At 38.1% G+C, this 13,240-nt stretch overlaps 2 protein-coding genes across 5 annotated transcripts in view; one reads left to right on the top strand and one right to left on the bottom strand.

The window, feature by feature from the left end:
* LOC109852132 (protein zerknuellt 1-like) overlaps positions 1 to 13,240 on the top strand; it is a 55,787-nt gene that overhangs the window by 38,261 nt on the left and 4,286 nt on the right. The window lies entirely within an intron of this gene.
* The window catches only part of LOC109852110, a 36,138-nt gene continuing 31,287 nt past the window's right edge, over positions 8,390 to 13,240 (bottom strand). For all 4 annotated transcript variants that reach the window (XM_020422978.1, XM_020422969.1, XM_020422961.1 and 1 more), the window contains exons 5-7: positions 10,820 to 11,061; positions 10,481 to 10,613; positions 8,390 to 10,212 (exon numbers count right to left, since the gene is read on the bottom strand). In XM_020422978.1, coding sequence (XP_020278567.1) covers positions 9,443 to 10,212; positions 10,481 to 10,613; positions 10,820 to 11,061 — 1,145 coding nt within the window. In that variant the 3' untranslated portion in view covers positions 8,390 to 9,442. The remainder of the gene's footprint in view (positions 10,213 to 10,480; positions 10,614 to 10,819; positions 11,062 to 13,240) is intronic.

Raw genomic sequence — 13,240 nt, 5'->3', positions numbered from 1 at the left:
TTTGAGAAATATTATTCATTTTACGTTATATCGCTAACCACGAAGCGATTAAAGTCGCCGTATTCCGAATTTCAATCACAGAATGAATTCGTCACTAAATATTACGAGTATCACATCGTCAATGACTCATCTGCTTTCCAGCGTGGGTGCGTCTTCTCTCCAGGTGCATCTTTTCCCTCTTCCCTTTCTTCCCTTCTTCACGGGAGAGGATATCGGCCAATGAAGACGTTGTAAAACGAATGCACGCTTCGTGTCTCGGTTCTCACACCTCGAAGACGGTGCGGCGCGCGGTCAAAGGCCCGCGGGGGGTAAGGCCGTTGGACCGTGGGGCTAATTGATACGTAAGATTACGTTCTCGGGCTGTCCCCCTTCTCTCTTTACTCCCGCTCCCTTGGCCTCGTCGGGATGATTGGTTGTCAGACCGGAGACCGGTCACTAAATTCCTTTAGTTCGGCTCGTTTTCGAGCCGCGCGATTACAGCCACACCGCTACGACTACGGCAACACGAACTTTTAAATAACACCCTCCAGCGACTTTTATGGGAATAACGCGTCACGTTCCAAGAGCGAGCTATACACATTGAACGTAGAGTTCGCGAATTTTTAACCGTAACATATCTCTTAAGTTGCGCTTTCTTAACGCCAATACAGTTTTGGTTATTATTTTGAGACATTTTACACATGCAGTGAACAAGTGATGCAACATGGTTATATCTACATGTATGCACTTTTATTTATTACTACTGCAGCTCAATTAACAATTTGTAGATAGATAGACTCAACCAATACCATTAAAAGTTCGTTGATAGCCCATAATTCTTTTATCCCCGCAACCGAATCGATGGCAATTTGATATCGATCGAAAGATGATGCGACTAGTGATTCAGGACCCCCCGTGGTCATCTTCCAAAAGAGTGTTAAATAATATATATTACGTAAGCAACACCTGGAACCGCGCGCGGACAACCACAACAAAGGCTGCCTCCCTTCGATCGTGACTTGTTAACACCCTCCAACACAACCAACGATGTTAACTTCACCCCACAGAGATCTCCCGGCAAGATTGAAGACCCGTCGTTTCTGTCTTCTTTTAATAGATCTAGCAAAACTGATTTGTTCAGATCAAATGTTGCGATTTCCTATTAAAAAATATATTTATTTCTGTCGGTATTATATGTTACTCTTGTAAGATAAGTGCTAAACTATTTCAACATTTTTACGGTTCGCTTGTTATTGTGAAAAATGTTCCGCACTTTTAGTGTAATATAATAATGTAGTAACTCGATTCTGTTTTTGTCTCTAACTACTAAGAAAACATATGTAATCACAAAATCTTTACATCAATCACACAATTCACGTAACAAAGAAGACAAACGTTTCTCAAAACACTGATAATTAACTCGTGTTTTAAATAATCTGGAAACTGAAGAAATATATTATTCAAAACGAAAATGACACAGGATAATAAGGATGCAAAAGGAGCCTGCTGGGGAATTGGGCCAGTCTGAAAGAGTCACGTGGTGAGACCCGTTAACAAATTCAGACGGACACGTTCGCACCTCTGCTTGATTAGCTCTTCGTGCTCGTGCGCTTGCAGGGCTGTAGATCGGGCCGGACGGGCCCTGCGAGGCGCGGTCCGTCACGCTGTAGTGGGAGTGACGCGTGCGCGGTGAGAGGAGAGCGGTGTCTCGTGGAGGGGCGCGGAAAGTGTTGGGCAATACTTCCCAGGTCGTCCGTCGCGCCGCTTGACGTCTTAATGCACGTCGAGAATAATCTCACCGCCAATTTATTACACTCTTTCTCATTTCTTTTCCGGACCTTTTGCCCCGCGTCCGCGGCGCACCTACCGGACCCTTCCTTTTGTACCCTCTCCGACGAGAGAACGGACTCTCTTCTCCATCCGCCGCGCCTCTTACCTCACCCATCTCTCTTTCTCTGTTCCGAGAGCCGCTTGTGTGCGAGCGGTACCCGCTCGCACCTAATAGAATACATAATTTGAATTTTTGACTTATACAGGAAGAAAGAAGGTGAGAAGGGAGAGATGCGTGCGCGGAGAGAGAAAAGTGCGGGGACATAGTCGGCAGAGAGGACAGACACGCCGCGCGATAAATTTATGAACTTTATGGGGATTTGGGGGAGCTGCCGAGTAGGATTACGGTGCGCCGATCTTGATCCTTTTTGACGCGGACCCGCTTTCTACGCTGCCCTTCTAATAATCTCTGATGGCAATTATTTATATTGGTGACATAATTACAGATTGAGAAGTAAGGCTGACTGCACAAAAGAAAAGACCGATAGAAGATGAATTGAAGCACGAAAAACAATTTTCACGTACTTTTTCTCTTTTTTCTCCTTTTATTATAAAATTAAATGAATTTGTTAGAAAAAAACAGTGTTTGTCTTACTATTCTTTATTGAAATATTATATTATTTGTCCAACTATGAGAGTTATAAAATCTCAAAGATCTTTATTTGTACTAACAGTTCTGACAACGTTCTAATTTTCGTTCGTCAGCGATTTAACGAAGCGTGAAAGAATCATCAGGGCACGGTGGTCCCCAATGACGAAAGACTCCGTAAATCTTACGCTCGTATAATAATTTAACAACGCGGACTCGTAGGTATGCGCGATCCCCACTTTATTTAGGCGACAGCCTCTTATGTTCATAAATAATTGTCTTCGGATTAAGAAGAGAAGCAGCGTTCACATACATGGAATCTGTGTTAGCTTCAGAAATTCGGCTCCGCTTTGAGGATCCGCCTCGAGAAAGGGCCTGTAATGAAGCTACATCTACACACTTGACAGATAGTTATTTTTTTTTTTTTTTAGCTTTTCTAAATTCTTGATTGTATGCACGATACAATTTTTGGATTGTTGATTAAATTGCGAATAAATTTCTTTTTCGGCGATTTTTGAATCTGTTCAAGGTGCTTTAAACCATTTAAATATAATTTCATCTTTTGTTTTGTGTTTCTCTTTCTTTATTTAATATCTTTTTAAACCTATTATATGCTGTGTGTTCTCGTTTATTTAGTATGCTATATGTAGCTCTTTAAAATTCTATTTCTAAAGTAGAAGCAATAAACTACATTCTTCTTCTTTCTTTCATTTTCCTAAGCGCTTTCTTTTCAGAAGATAGTTATTAAATATTCCAATCAATTCACACAAATACATTTTTTCGGCTTAGACATGGTCTGAATATCGCATCATTGACTTCACGACGATCTTTATTGTGACAATAATTTAATTTTTCGAGCCACAGACTTCTGACTTTGCTCGTAAATACAGCGATTATCATTTGCGCTTATTAAATCCGTCCAAGGTTCGGTCCTCTCTTCTCCTTCCTTCGTATATAGCTATATATGTCTCCAGGCCTACGGACCCATCTTCTCCCCTCCTTTCTACCGTAGCTCGACGCGGTGATCCTCCAATCAGCGACGCGGACACACTCGCGGTCCCTCTTACCTCTCGGGCTCCACTGATGCTAATTTCACGGGGCTCGCGAAGTCTATTGCTTCGGCAGCAACGTGGCAGCAACGTGGCAGCAACACGGCTCATTCCCCCCTCGCGGCGGCTTCACTGATGATGACGAGATGATCACTTAATTTGGCCAACAGCTGCCGCGCTCCTTCGTTCTCTTCTTCATCTTGTTCCTATACTCTTCCCTTTCCTCTTTCTTCATCTTCTACTTCTTGTTCGCTCATTCTTTTACCGGCTCGTCGACCTGAAGGAACGGTCCTTGAAAGAGACACTTGTAATGGCGAAAAAATATCACGGCAACTTTGTGGTGCAATGCTTATATGCATCGGCAATAATTAAACTCATTGCCGAGCAATTAGTTTAAAAAGTTCGCAATCCGATTGCATATTTCTCAAAATTGTTTTAATCTTTTGCGTACGATGTAGCTAGGCGTTTCTATGCAGCTGGGTTTGCTGCTGCGGTAGCGATCATTGCGGCAGGAACAATTTGTCGTACACCATACGCCGATATCGAGATACCAATCGACTGCACAACGCATTAACTAAATTACTAGCTTACCTCTTATATTTAAGTTAAAAATGATATAGAATATGTTTATTTTAATAGAAGACATTCTCCTGTACCAATACAAGAATTTTTAAATAAAGATGAAAAGATTATGAAATAAGTTTGAGTTCATTAATGTTGCAATCGGCTTTTTTATTACTAGATTGTTAAAATTTGTTATTATTATTGAAGTGGAGTTGAAGCATTTATAATTTATATTTTATTTATTATTCTATCCCTTCTAACTATATAAATTATCAGAAATACAATGACAAAGAAAAATATCAGTGTATATTTCTTCTGTGAAACAAACATTTCATTTGTTTTATTTTTATTTTTTTATTTTTTTGATATTTCTCAATATTTTTAGCACAAAACAAAAACTCCTTTTTGTAAGTTGCTGTTACCTCTCGAAACATGTTTGTACTTACGTAATTCGTTGTGAAGTAATTTTAAATGCACATACAACGCGCCTTTTGCTTTTGATGAACACGTATTTAAGTTTATTGTCTGCAAATTCTTTTGATATTCTGAAAAAAGCTTTAATTGAACTTTTTACAATTCCGCACAGTATTATATCTTTTGATACAGTTCTTCGCAAAATCCAAATAACTTAAAGCTGCATCCAAGGGTGAATGGTTATCGCGATGGAGGCACGATTTATATTCGCTGTCGACGCTGGTTATTCGTCTCCGCGTAACTTTTGCGTCGGCGGAGTTTTTCCTCGACGGTGGAGGTTAGGCGATACGTTTTCCAACGGAAACTGGCGTTGAAACAATGAACCGACCAACCGGCGTGCTGCCTGCAAATCTCCAGACTTAGCGCCCCCATTGTCACCCCTCGACGGCCCTTCCCGCTTCCCTTCGTTTCCGTTCCACTCCACCCCTTCGGGCGAAGGGTGCTTCGCGGATTTAGACAGCCCCGTCGCTATGGCAACTGTGGCGAACGCCGGCCTCTCGAACTTGTTCCACACGCACGAAGCGGAACGCGCGCGTTTTCGCGCCACAAACGACCGATACGAGCGATCGTTTCGCGGCGCGCCAAATCCCCCGTAAAAAGTTCGCTCCGTACTGCGCGTCGGTCATTGAATACAGATTAAAGTGCCAATTGCGTCCCGGCAACTCCGATCACAACGTATTTTGCGAAGAGAATGAGATGGATGTTCGGAAAGCTAAAGCGAATTAGAAAATTAAAAGAAACGATAAAACTTGTTTTAACCAAAATTAATGATAAAATTAGCTCTCTCACTCACTCAGTGTCTAATAAGACAATAATTTTTTTTCTTAAGTTTTATCACTAAGGGTCGTACTTCATTCGACGACGTCAAAGTATACTTCAGCTGATGTGACTGAATTTACTGGTTTAATTTTTAACAGAATTAAAATGAGTGGAAAAAAATTATATCGTAGAAGTACCTAGAGAATTTCTTTCCTTGGAGAACATACAACAAGTTGAAAATGAGATATATTTATCACAAGTTATTAAAAAATTATTAAAACGAGGTAACAGATGAAAGTGAGAAAAACAATCGAAGTACAATCAAAATTATCATTTCACTGTGTAAATATATAAGCTAAAGATTAAATCACCTTTATATTTAATATTTATTGATATATTAGTATATTTAATATTTTATTATGTTTGTTACAATTTTTTATTAAGTTACGTTATTAAAATATTATAAGTAAAATCTTTTCATTATTATCAACATATATTTGCGAAGATATTACCGATATATATTTTCGAGAAATACCTTTTGTCTTTTATCAGGAAAGTGGTGGAAGCATATTATATGTTATGTATTAAGTTATGGTCAGCCCGGAGGGTATAGTGATACCAATGCAACGGACAGGAATGGCAGGAGGAGAGACTGTTGCGGAATTAACCCTCGTGAAAGCTAGTGCTTTCAGAGGATAATTTTATTTGGCAGCGAGTCCTGGCTGCCTGCAAGCTGTTTGGCCGCCATCTTCGTTCTCTCACTCTCCCTAGTTTTTATATTATATTTATCTACCACAGAATTTATTCTCTTATTCCAAGTTTTTTTAATGCTTTACAGTAAAATGTTAATTACTGCAATTTTATGCGACGTTTTGTCGATTTCAGTACAAAAAGTCCATTTTCTTCTTAGAAATAGAGAGGCTTACCTCTCTTTCCGTGAGAAGAACGAACCTCACATATCTTTCACGGGTGTGAGATAAACTTTCAAAGGCGGATAGTAGAAGAGTGACGGTTACGGGTCAGATTGGGAGAGACGAGGGTAAAGAAAAAAAAATAAGGTCCACCGTCTCTCCCACGAGAATGGTTGAGAGAATGGAGTGAAAACGTCTCCATTTGCTGAACGGAACCCGATTTTTTCGAAGTCCATCTTCCTCGCTTTATTCTCAGAGGTTATTTACTTTTGGTAATTTCATTTTTATCTAACTTTCACACAGGAAGCTCTAAATATCTGGATTGGTGTTTGTAAAATACACATAAATCTCTGTGTTTTTCAGTTAGTTAATTTTACAAAAGATTGCAAAAACATTATTAAACATGTTTTTTATTCTCAAATGTCAATCCATTTAATGTCACTTCAGCCAATTATGAGCCCGCAAATTTCCGTAATGTGATTGTATCATATATTGTGTCATGACTGTGGAAATCAGGTTTATTTATCAGATATATCGAAGTATTTAAAAATATATAAATCTCTCAAACTTTTATTATATCTCTCTTTCTTTTGACAGATTACCTTTAATTTCTAATTATATAAAACTATTTTATTTAACGTGTTTTGCTGTAAATTCAATGACACGTCGCGATGCAAAACATTTGTTTTATCTTATCACACTATTTCCTAATTTATCGTTACACATGTTATAAAGTAAAGAACGTAAATAAAATAAATAAAAAAATATAGTAATAAATATTGTTATAATGAAAACCTTGGCACACATCTCGCTCGCGAGCATGCAATAACGATCCCTTTCCCGAGGGTAGCCACCCTCTCCTGTACCTGTAACATCAATTAAAATTCTCGTGGTTGATGCGCCGCTGTTTCGCGCGATCGTCCGACGTTTTTAATTGGATTAGAGTGAGACGGCTATATAGAGCGACCGAGGGAAAGGTAGCTCGTTTCGAGGGTGCGAGATTGTAGAAAGGGGTTGGTGGGATATTTCGGAATGAGGCGGTGGTGGGTTTGGTAGCAAACTCAGGTAAATGACAGAGATGAGCAACTCTATTTCCTTTTCCAGCTGATTCCACCGATTGGCCGAGAGCGAAGCATCCAGGAAATGAAGAAATTAACTTTGTTATCAAAGCTTAATTTGTCTTCATTGAAAAACTTGTATGTATTGGATTTAAATTCATTGTCGATATTGTCACGATTTTTATTTCCGAATAACATTAATTTTGTTATTCGAAATGACTGTTATCTAGTATTTCTGGCGCAAATACGATAGATGTAAAAATTTAGTGAGCATTACTGCTGAGTGCGCATAATACAAAGAGGTCAGCACAATTTTCTTTTTAAATTTGCTACAATAACCAAGAGATCAGTTTTGTACATCATATCTGCATTCGCAACACGCTGCATTAATTATGTATTCAATAAATTTTAAACGCATTAAAATGAATTCAAATTGCCGATTAATATTAAACGACGTTCGCTAATTGGCCGGCCAATTATGCGGCGTTAATTAAACATTAGGAGCAACGCCTGCTAAGCAAATATGATTCTGCCATCTATTGACTTCCGGTCGAATTTAGAGAAAGTTCACGGTAAAATAACGCCATCTATTAAGTACAATAATAATTGCGCTTTCTTTTATGTGTAACATAAACTTATAAACAATTTATATATATTTGTAAAAAAACCAGTTTTATAAAAATATATTATAAGAAAATTTTAACTAAAAAAATACACAATGCATTTAAAGATAATTGAAGAGATTTACATTATCAACTATTTTTGTTTGCACTGAAGATAATTGAAAATCCTTCTTGAACTTCACTAGACAGTTCAATGTTCGTACATGTGTTTTATTAACGATTAAATGATTGTTATGAATGCACATGTGTTTTATTATTCTTTCTCGAAAACTCGCTATATTTTTAGGGTTTTTATAGGGTTTGACAATTTTATATCTGACAGATCTCTATATCTTGAAGGAAGAAAAGAAACGAACAAAGTATAAAGATTTTTCCCATACGGGTTTCCTTACACTCTATATTTATTTTTCACACACAACAAATATTACATTATATAATAAATACATCTATATAAGGAGAAAGGAGAAAAGAAATATTATCATAAAAAAGAAATCACATTTTATTACATTCAACACTACAACAAATTGATATATTTTCATGTGTGAGGGCGCATAAATTATTTTCTATCTATTTCAAATTATATACGCATTAAGACATATGAAGTAAGAAATATAAAAACAAACGACTTCGGCAAACATAAGAGTTATTAATGGAATTGTTTTTTTAGTTTTGATATGTCTTTGATTTAAATGACACTATTACGGTGCGTATGTCATTGAGAAAAAAATGAAAGAAGTCTGGAATTAAAAATTATATTTTTCTGATTGACATAGTTATATGACAACGTAATCATTCCACACACATTGAAGCAAAGGTTTTACCATGCTGCAATGTTTGTGAAACAAAATTATCTTCCGTAGTATATTATATTCTTAACTGAAAATATCAAATTTCGCCCCGATGAGTTCTGTGACTATATTGACCACCGAATATATTACAATTATATTGACTACATTAATGTTTCACGTTATGCAATTTTATTCGAATGGTTATGTAGCTGAAACGTGATGACGCATTAAGTTCTCAACAGCGAAATTGCTGAATTTTTTTTTTTTCAATATCTAAAATAAGAATGATTAAAAAATTTCAGACTGTTTGCTATTTTTATCGCTCATTCAATTCTCTTAGAGTATGTGATACAGATTACAAAAAGTTACACTTTTCCCACAAATTACACTGTTAAAGATCCTGCTCTTAACATTTAATTATCTCAGAATCGCTTAATTTAAGGCGATTATTTTGGCACAGTTATTATATAATACTTCGTTTTCTATTCTTTTTTTTTTTTTCGAGATCTCTATTGCAAAGAGGATTTGCAACGTCGATAATTAATAAAAATGTATTTTCTCGTTTATGTGAACCGACATGTATATACGCCGACATATTGATATACGTCGATAAATACAATATATATTATATTAGAATACGATAGAGTTATATTTCGCTGGTAAGAAAACACTCTTTTTATTTTTATTTTTATTTTTTTTTTACGCAAATCATATTGCGCATACGTCCTCCAACCCGCCTCAAAAGTCACACCAAGCTCCGATTACAATGGGATCTCCTCTTCTTGGAGTTATCTCGGTGTCGGAGGCGGGGATGGTGGTCATACAGCGCTTCCGGTATAAAAGCTCGCCTTGCCGGCCAAGCCAGACGCTCGCTTCTTCTTCTCACATTCCATCGTGCTGAAGGTGTTTTGAGCGATTTGCGACTTGCGCTTTGGATTCTGCAGAGTCATGCTACGCTGACTGGAGCTGGAACTAGAGCTGGTACCCGGTTCCGATACTCTGAGAATACCCGAGTGTATCGTTCCGAAGTTCTGGTATATGTATTGCGACGGGATGGCGGAGACCGATGGGTTTTGGTTCTTCAGCGTGATCGGAACAGTCTGGCCAGCTAAACTGTTGAATCTGGTGTCGTAACCAAAGGGGGTGTCTAACAAGGATTCGGTTTTCTCGACGTAACTAGTCAATCTAGAATCAAGAAGATCCTCTTTGTCAGCAAAGCCGGTTAATCTGGAATCCATGACGTTCGGTTCGGTGTTTCTTGCGGGAAAGTCGGTGTATCGTTGTTCCTGGCTGGGTTCCTTATTATCTGTGAAGGCAATCATATTCTGTCTGGAATCGGATAGAATCCGGGAATCGATGAAGCCTTCCTTATCGGTGAAACCGCTCAGTTGGGAATCTACGACGTTACCCTCCGTTTTATCGAAGTTATATCGTGGGTCGAGGTTCTTGTTATCCGCGGGATAGGCTGGCAAAACATGAGATAGGTCTGCTTTATCGACGTAACTGATGGTCTGTGGGTTCGACGCGCAGATATCGGGTGCTGACTTGCAGAGTAACGAAGTTCCTTCTTCGGCTATTTTTTGAGGTGCTAGGACACAGAAGTGCGGACTTACTTTCCTCCAGGCATGAGAAAGCGCGCTTATATTTGTTACAGGGTGTCCCGCAGCACTTCAAAGTTTTTTTTTTTTAATATCATTGGGATTTCTTCTCGGACTCAGAATCTTGACTCGAACTGAGTAGCATTTTCTATGGATATAATGAATGACTTAATTTTTTTTTTATAACGCAAACTTTACAGTTATGATATGCCGCACCATCACACGCGGGACACCCTCTTTAGCGATAAGTTCACCCACTTTTGGTTGGTTGACCGAAAGGTCGGGTCTGCGGCGGTCCCGGTGATTTCTGATGCGCCCTCACGAGATATTCTGAGCTGAGTCCTCTCTGTTCCCGCAGCTTTCTCTCAGCCCCCGGAACCATGACCCTCACCTAAAAGAGAACGAAGGACATGAATATCCTCGGGTAGAATAAAACCGTATACAGCTAAAAATAAAACTTCACTCTCTCTCTCAATGTTAAAGAGCGGATGTCGTTTTTCACGTTTTAAATATATTCGCATTTATGTAAGTGAACGTATCTAGTTAAACCAAGCGGTACAAATTGCGCGGCAAAAAAGTTTTAATCGACAACTTCACCATCTCCTCGACCGTAGAAAATCGCGCCATGTAGCCGGACATCGTTAAAACGGCTGCCAGTTCTGCAAGTATCAGCGCTAATCCCGAGAGCTGTAGACACCATCCATAGTGATACTGAGGTAGACCATTATCGTCTATCTGTATGCCAGCTGTCGATGGCAAACTGTATTTTCCTGATAGCTCCAGTGATGCATCCGACAAAGCCGACGCCAAAACTATCAGACCGCCACCCAAGGAAAGTCCTACAACACAGTTGTACATATGTACATCCAATGCGTTATATTTGTTTTAAAAAATATACTGTACGAAGAATCGTTTAAAAAAATACATACATACTTATAAACATTTATTAATAAAATGTTACTAAAATCAATAATTATTAAACAATAATATTATTTTTATTATAAAATATATACAGTTATCAATTAGATTTATACATGTCTATACGGATTAAATTTAATTAAATTTATGAGAGACTTTTTGCAATATATCTGTATTTATTTCTCTCCCATTTCTCTCTCTCTCTCTCTTTTCCCAATAAATCTATATTTAATTTATAATTAAATTCAATTTACTTATCAATCCGAACTAGTGATTAACATCACTATAGATCATTGTACTGTCTTTCATTTTGCTCGCCCGAAACGTGCTGTACACATGTATGTTGTGTTCAATCTCTTCAAAGCGTCTTGGGCCAAAGTGACAAACTTGACAAACTTGATTAATCTTCGCAGAGCCTAGAGTTGGCTTTCACGTGAAAGTCGATAGGGAGGTGGTTCGTCGCTTGTAAGGTCGCCCTGGCAATCTTGGTTAATCAAACTACCCGGCTACGAAGCCGGACATTCTGTCGGAAATGGCTGAAGATTCCTCGGGTCGTTTCTTGCCGCAAAGCCGGAGAGGGAGGTAACGGGTCACGATGCATTCTCGAGATATTGGCGGCCGATAGCTTCCATAACAACGATAATCAAGACAAATATGTGAGATATTGCTTGAATACACAAAAAATTGCTGTACGAATCGATATGCGGACATATATTATATCATTTCCTCGATGTAGAGCGAACACATATATGTTGTACGCGCCAGGAGTCAACACGCATGCCGTACACGGTTGTGATATGTTACTAGTGGGTCAAGTTATTTAATCCCGTCGGTATAAACCATAGCCAGCACGTCTGAAATTTATGCACCAAAATAGCGCCAGAATGCACGCCAGGATATACGCTGTTCTCTTTCTCTCTCTCTCTCTCACACTCTCTATATGCTCTCAAAATATTCGCGCATATTCTCCCGGAAGACTCAGTTCCGCGTTGGCGTACTTACACGATCGGTTAGACGAACTCGATTTACAACGTCGTACATGATCACGTGATTTTTCCAATTGAATTTCTGCTGATTGGTATATTTTCGCGTTGTTCAAACACAGTTTTACATAACGGGAGAAAATTTTAATAAGAGATTTGGTTTTTGTTTTATAAAACAAAAAATAATATATTACGTTTATAAACTGACTTTGCCGGAATTAGCGATATTTTTGATGTATCAAAATACCGCGCAACGCATCGAATTACACAACGATCAAATCGAACACGATATTTTATCGTGTTTTGCTCTTGACATAATCGAAGAGCGATTAATTTTATAAATTCGAGCTGAATAAAGCGCGGGCGTGTGTCAGTGTATTGTGTGTTCGTAAATAAAAATAATTTACATCACGGCGAACGATATACGCGAAATATATAAAACAATATACGAAAATAATGTCTTTTCGATCACGGTGTTTGCGCGAATTTTCATAACATCGCGCCGCATATCGAGTTGTTGTCACATATATCTCTTTTGGATATGATACGTTTATTAATGCTGGATATTAAAAAGTGATGCGCGCACACGCCATGTGTGCGGCTAGAATTTAATTTAGTCCGAACACAAGTCCCGCTTCCTCCCACATTCTCGGTATATATACATATATATATATATATTACTAAATCTAACAATGAACAAATTTCACAATTTATGCTGCAACCCCCTCGTTGCTCAAACTATTACTCAAGCAATTTCCGCTGTGATAAAAACAGCTGTTTTAAATTAAAGCATCATAGAAGTGTTAGGAAAAATTTTAATTCTGACAGTTTTCTAAAATCTGAATGACTGTATTTTATGAATTAATGTATTGTATAAAGACAAACATATCTTTCAAAGTGAAGAATCAACCAGAAATGTTCTACGGTAAAGCAAAGATACGCTATATCCGAATTTTACGATATTCTCAAAAAGGTCTGAATTTGGGATGTACGTCGTTCTTTATGTGAGCTGAGTGATGTGATGTCGAGTGCGCGTACTAAGAACTATTCTGCATAATAATAACGACGTCGTTAGACGACTTGACCCCCTCATCTTACAACGACCCATAAAAGAGAA

This window comes from Pseudomyrmex gracilis, unplaced genomic scaffold (assembly GCF_002006095.1).
Source record: "Pseudomyrmex gracilis isolate BER0280 unplaced genomic scaffold, ASM200609v1 scaffold_1, whole genome shotgun sequence".
In the NCBI taxonomy this organism is placed as follows: Eukaryota; Metazoa; Arthropoda; class Insecta; order Hymenoptera; family Formicidae; genus Pseudomyrmex; species Pseudomyrmex gracilis.
The sequence above is the reverse complement of the archived record's forward strand: the minus strand, read 5'-3'. Positions and strand labels throughout refer to the sequence as shown.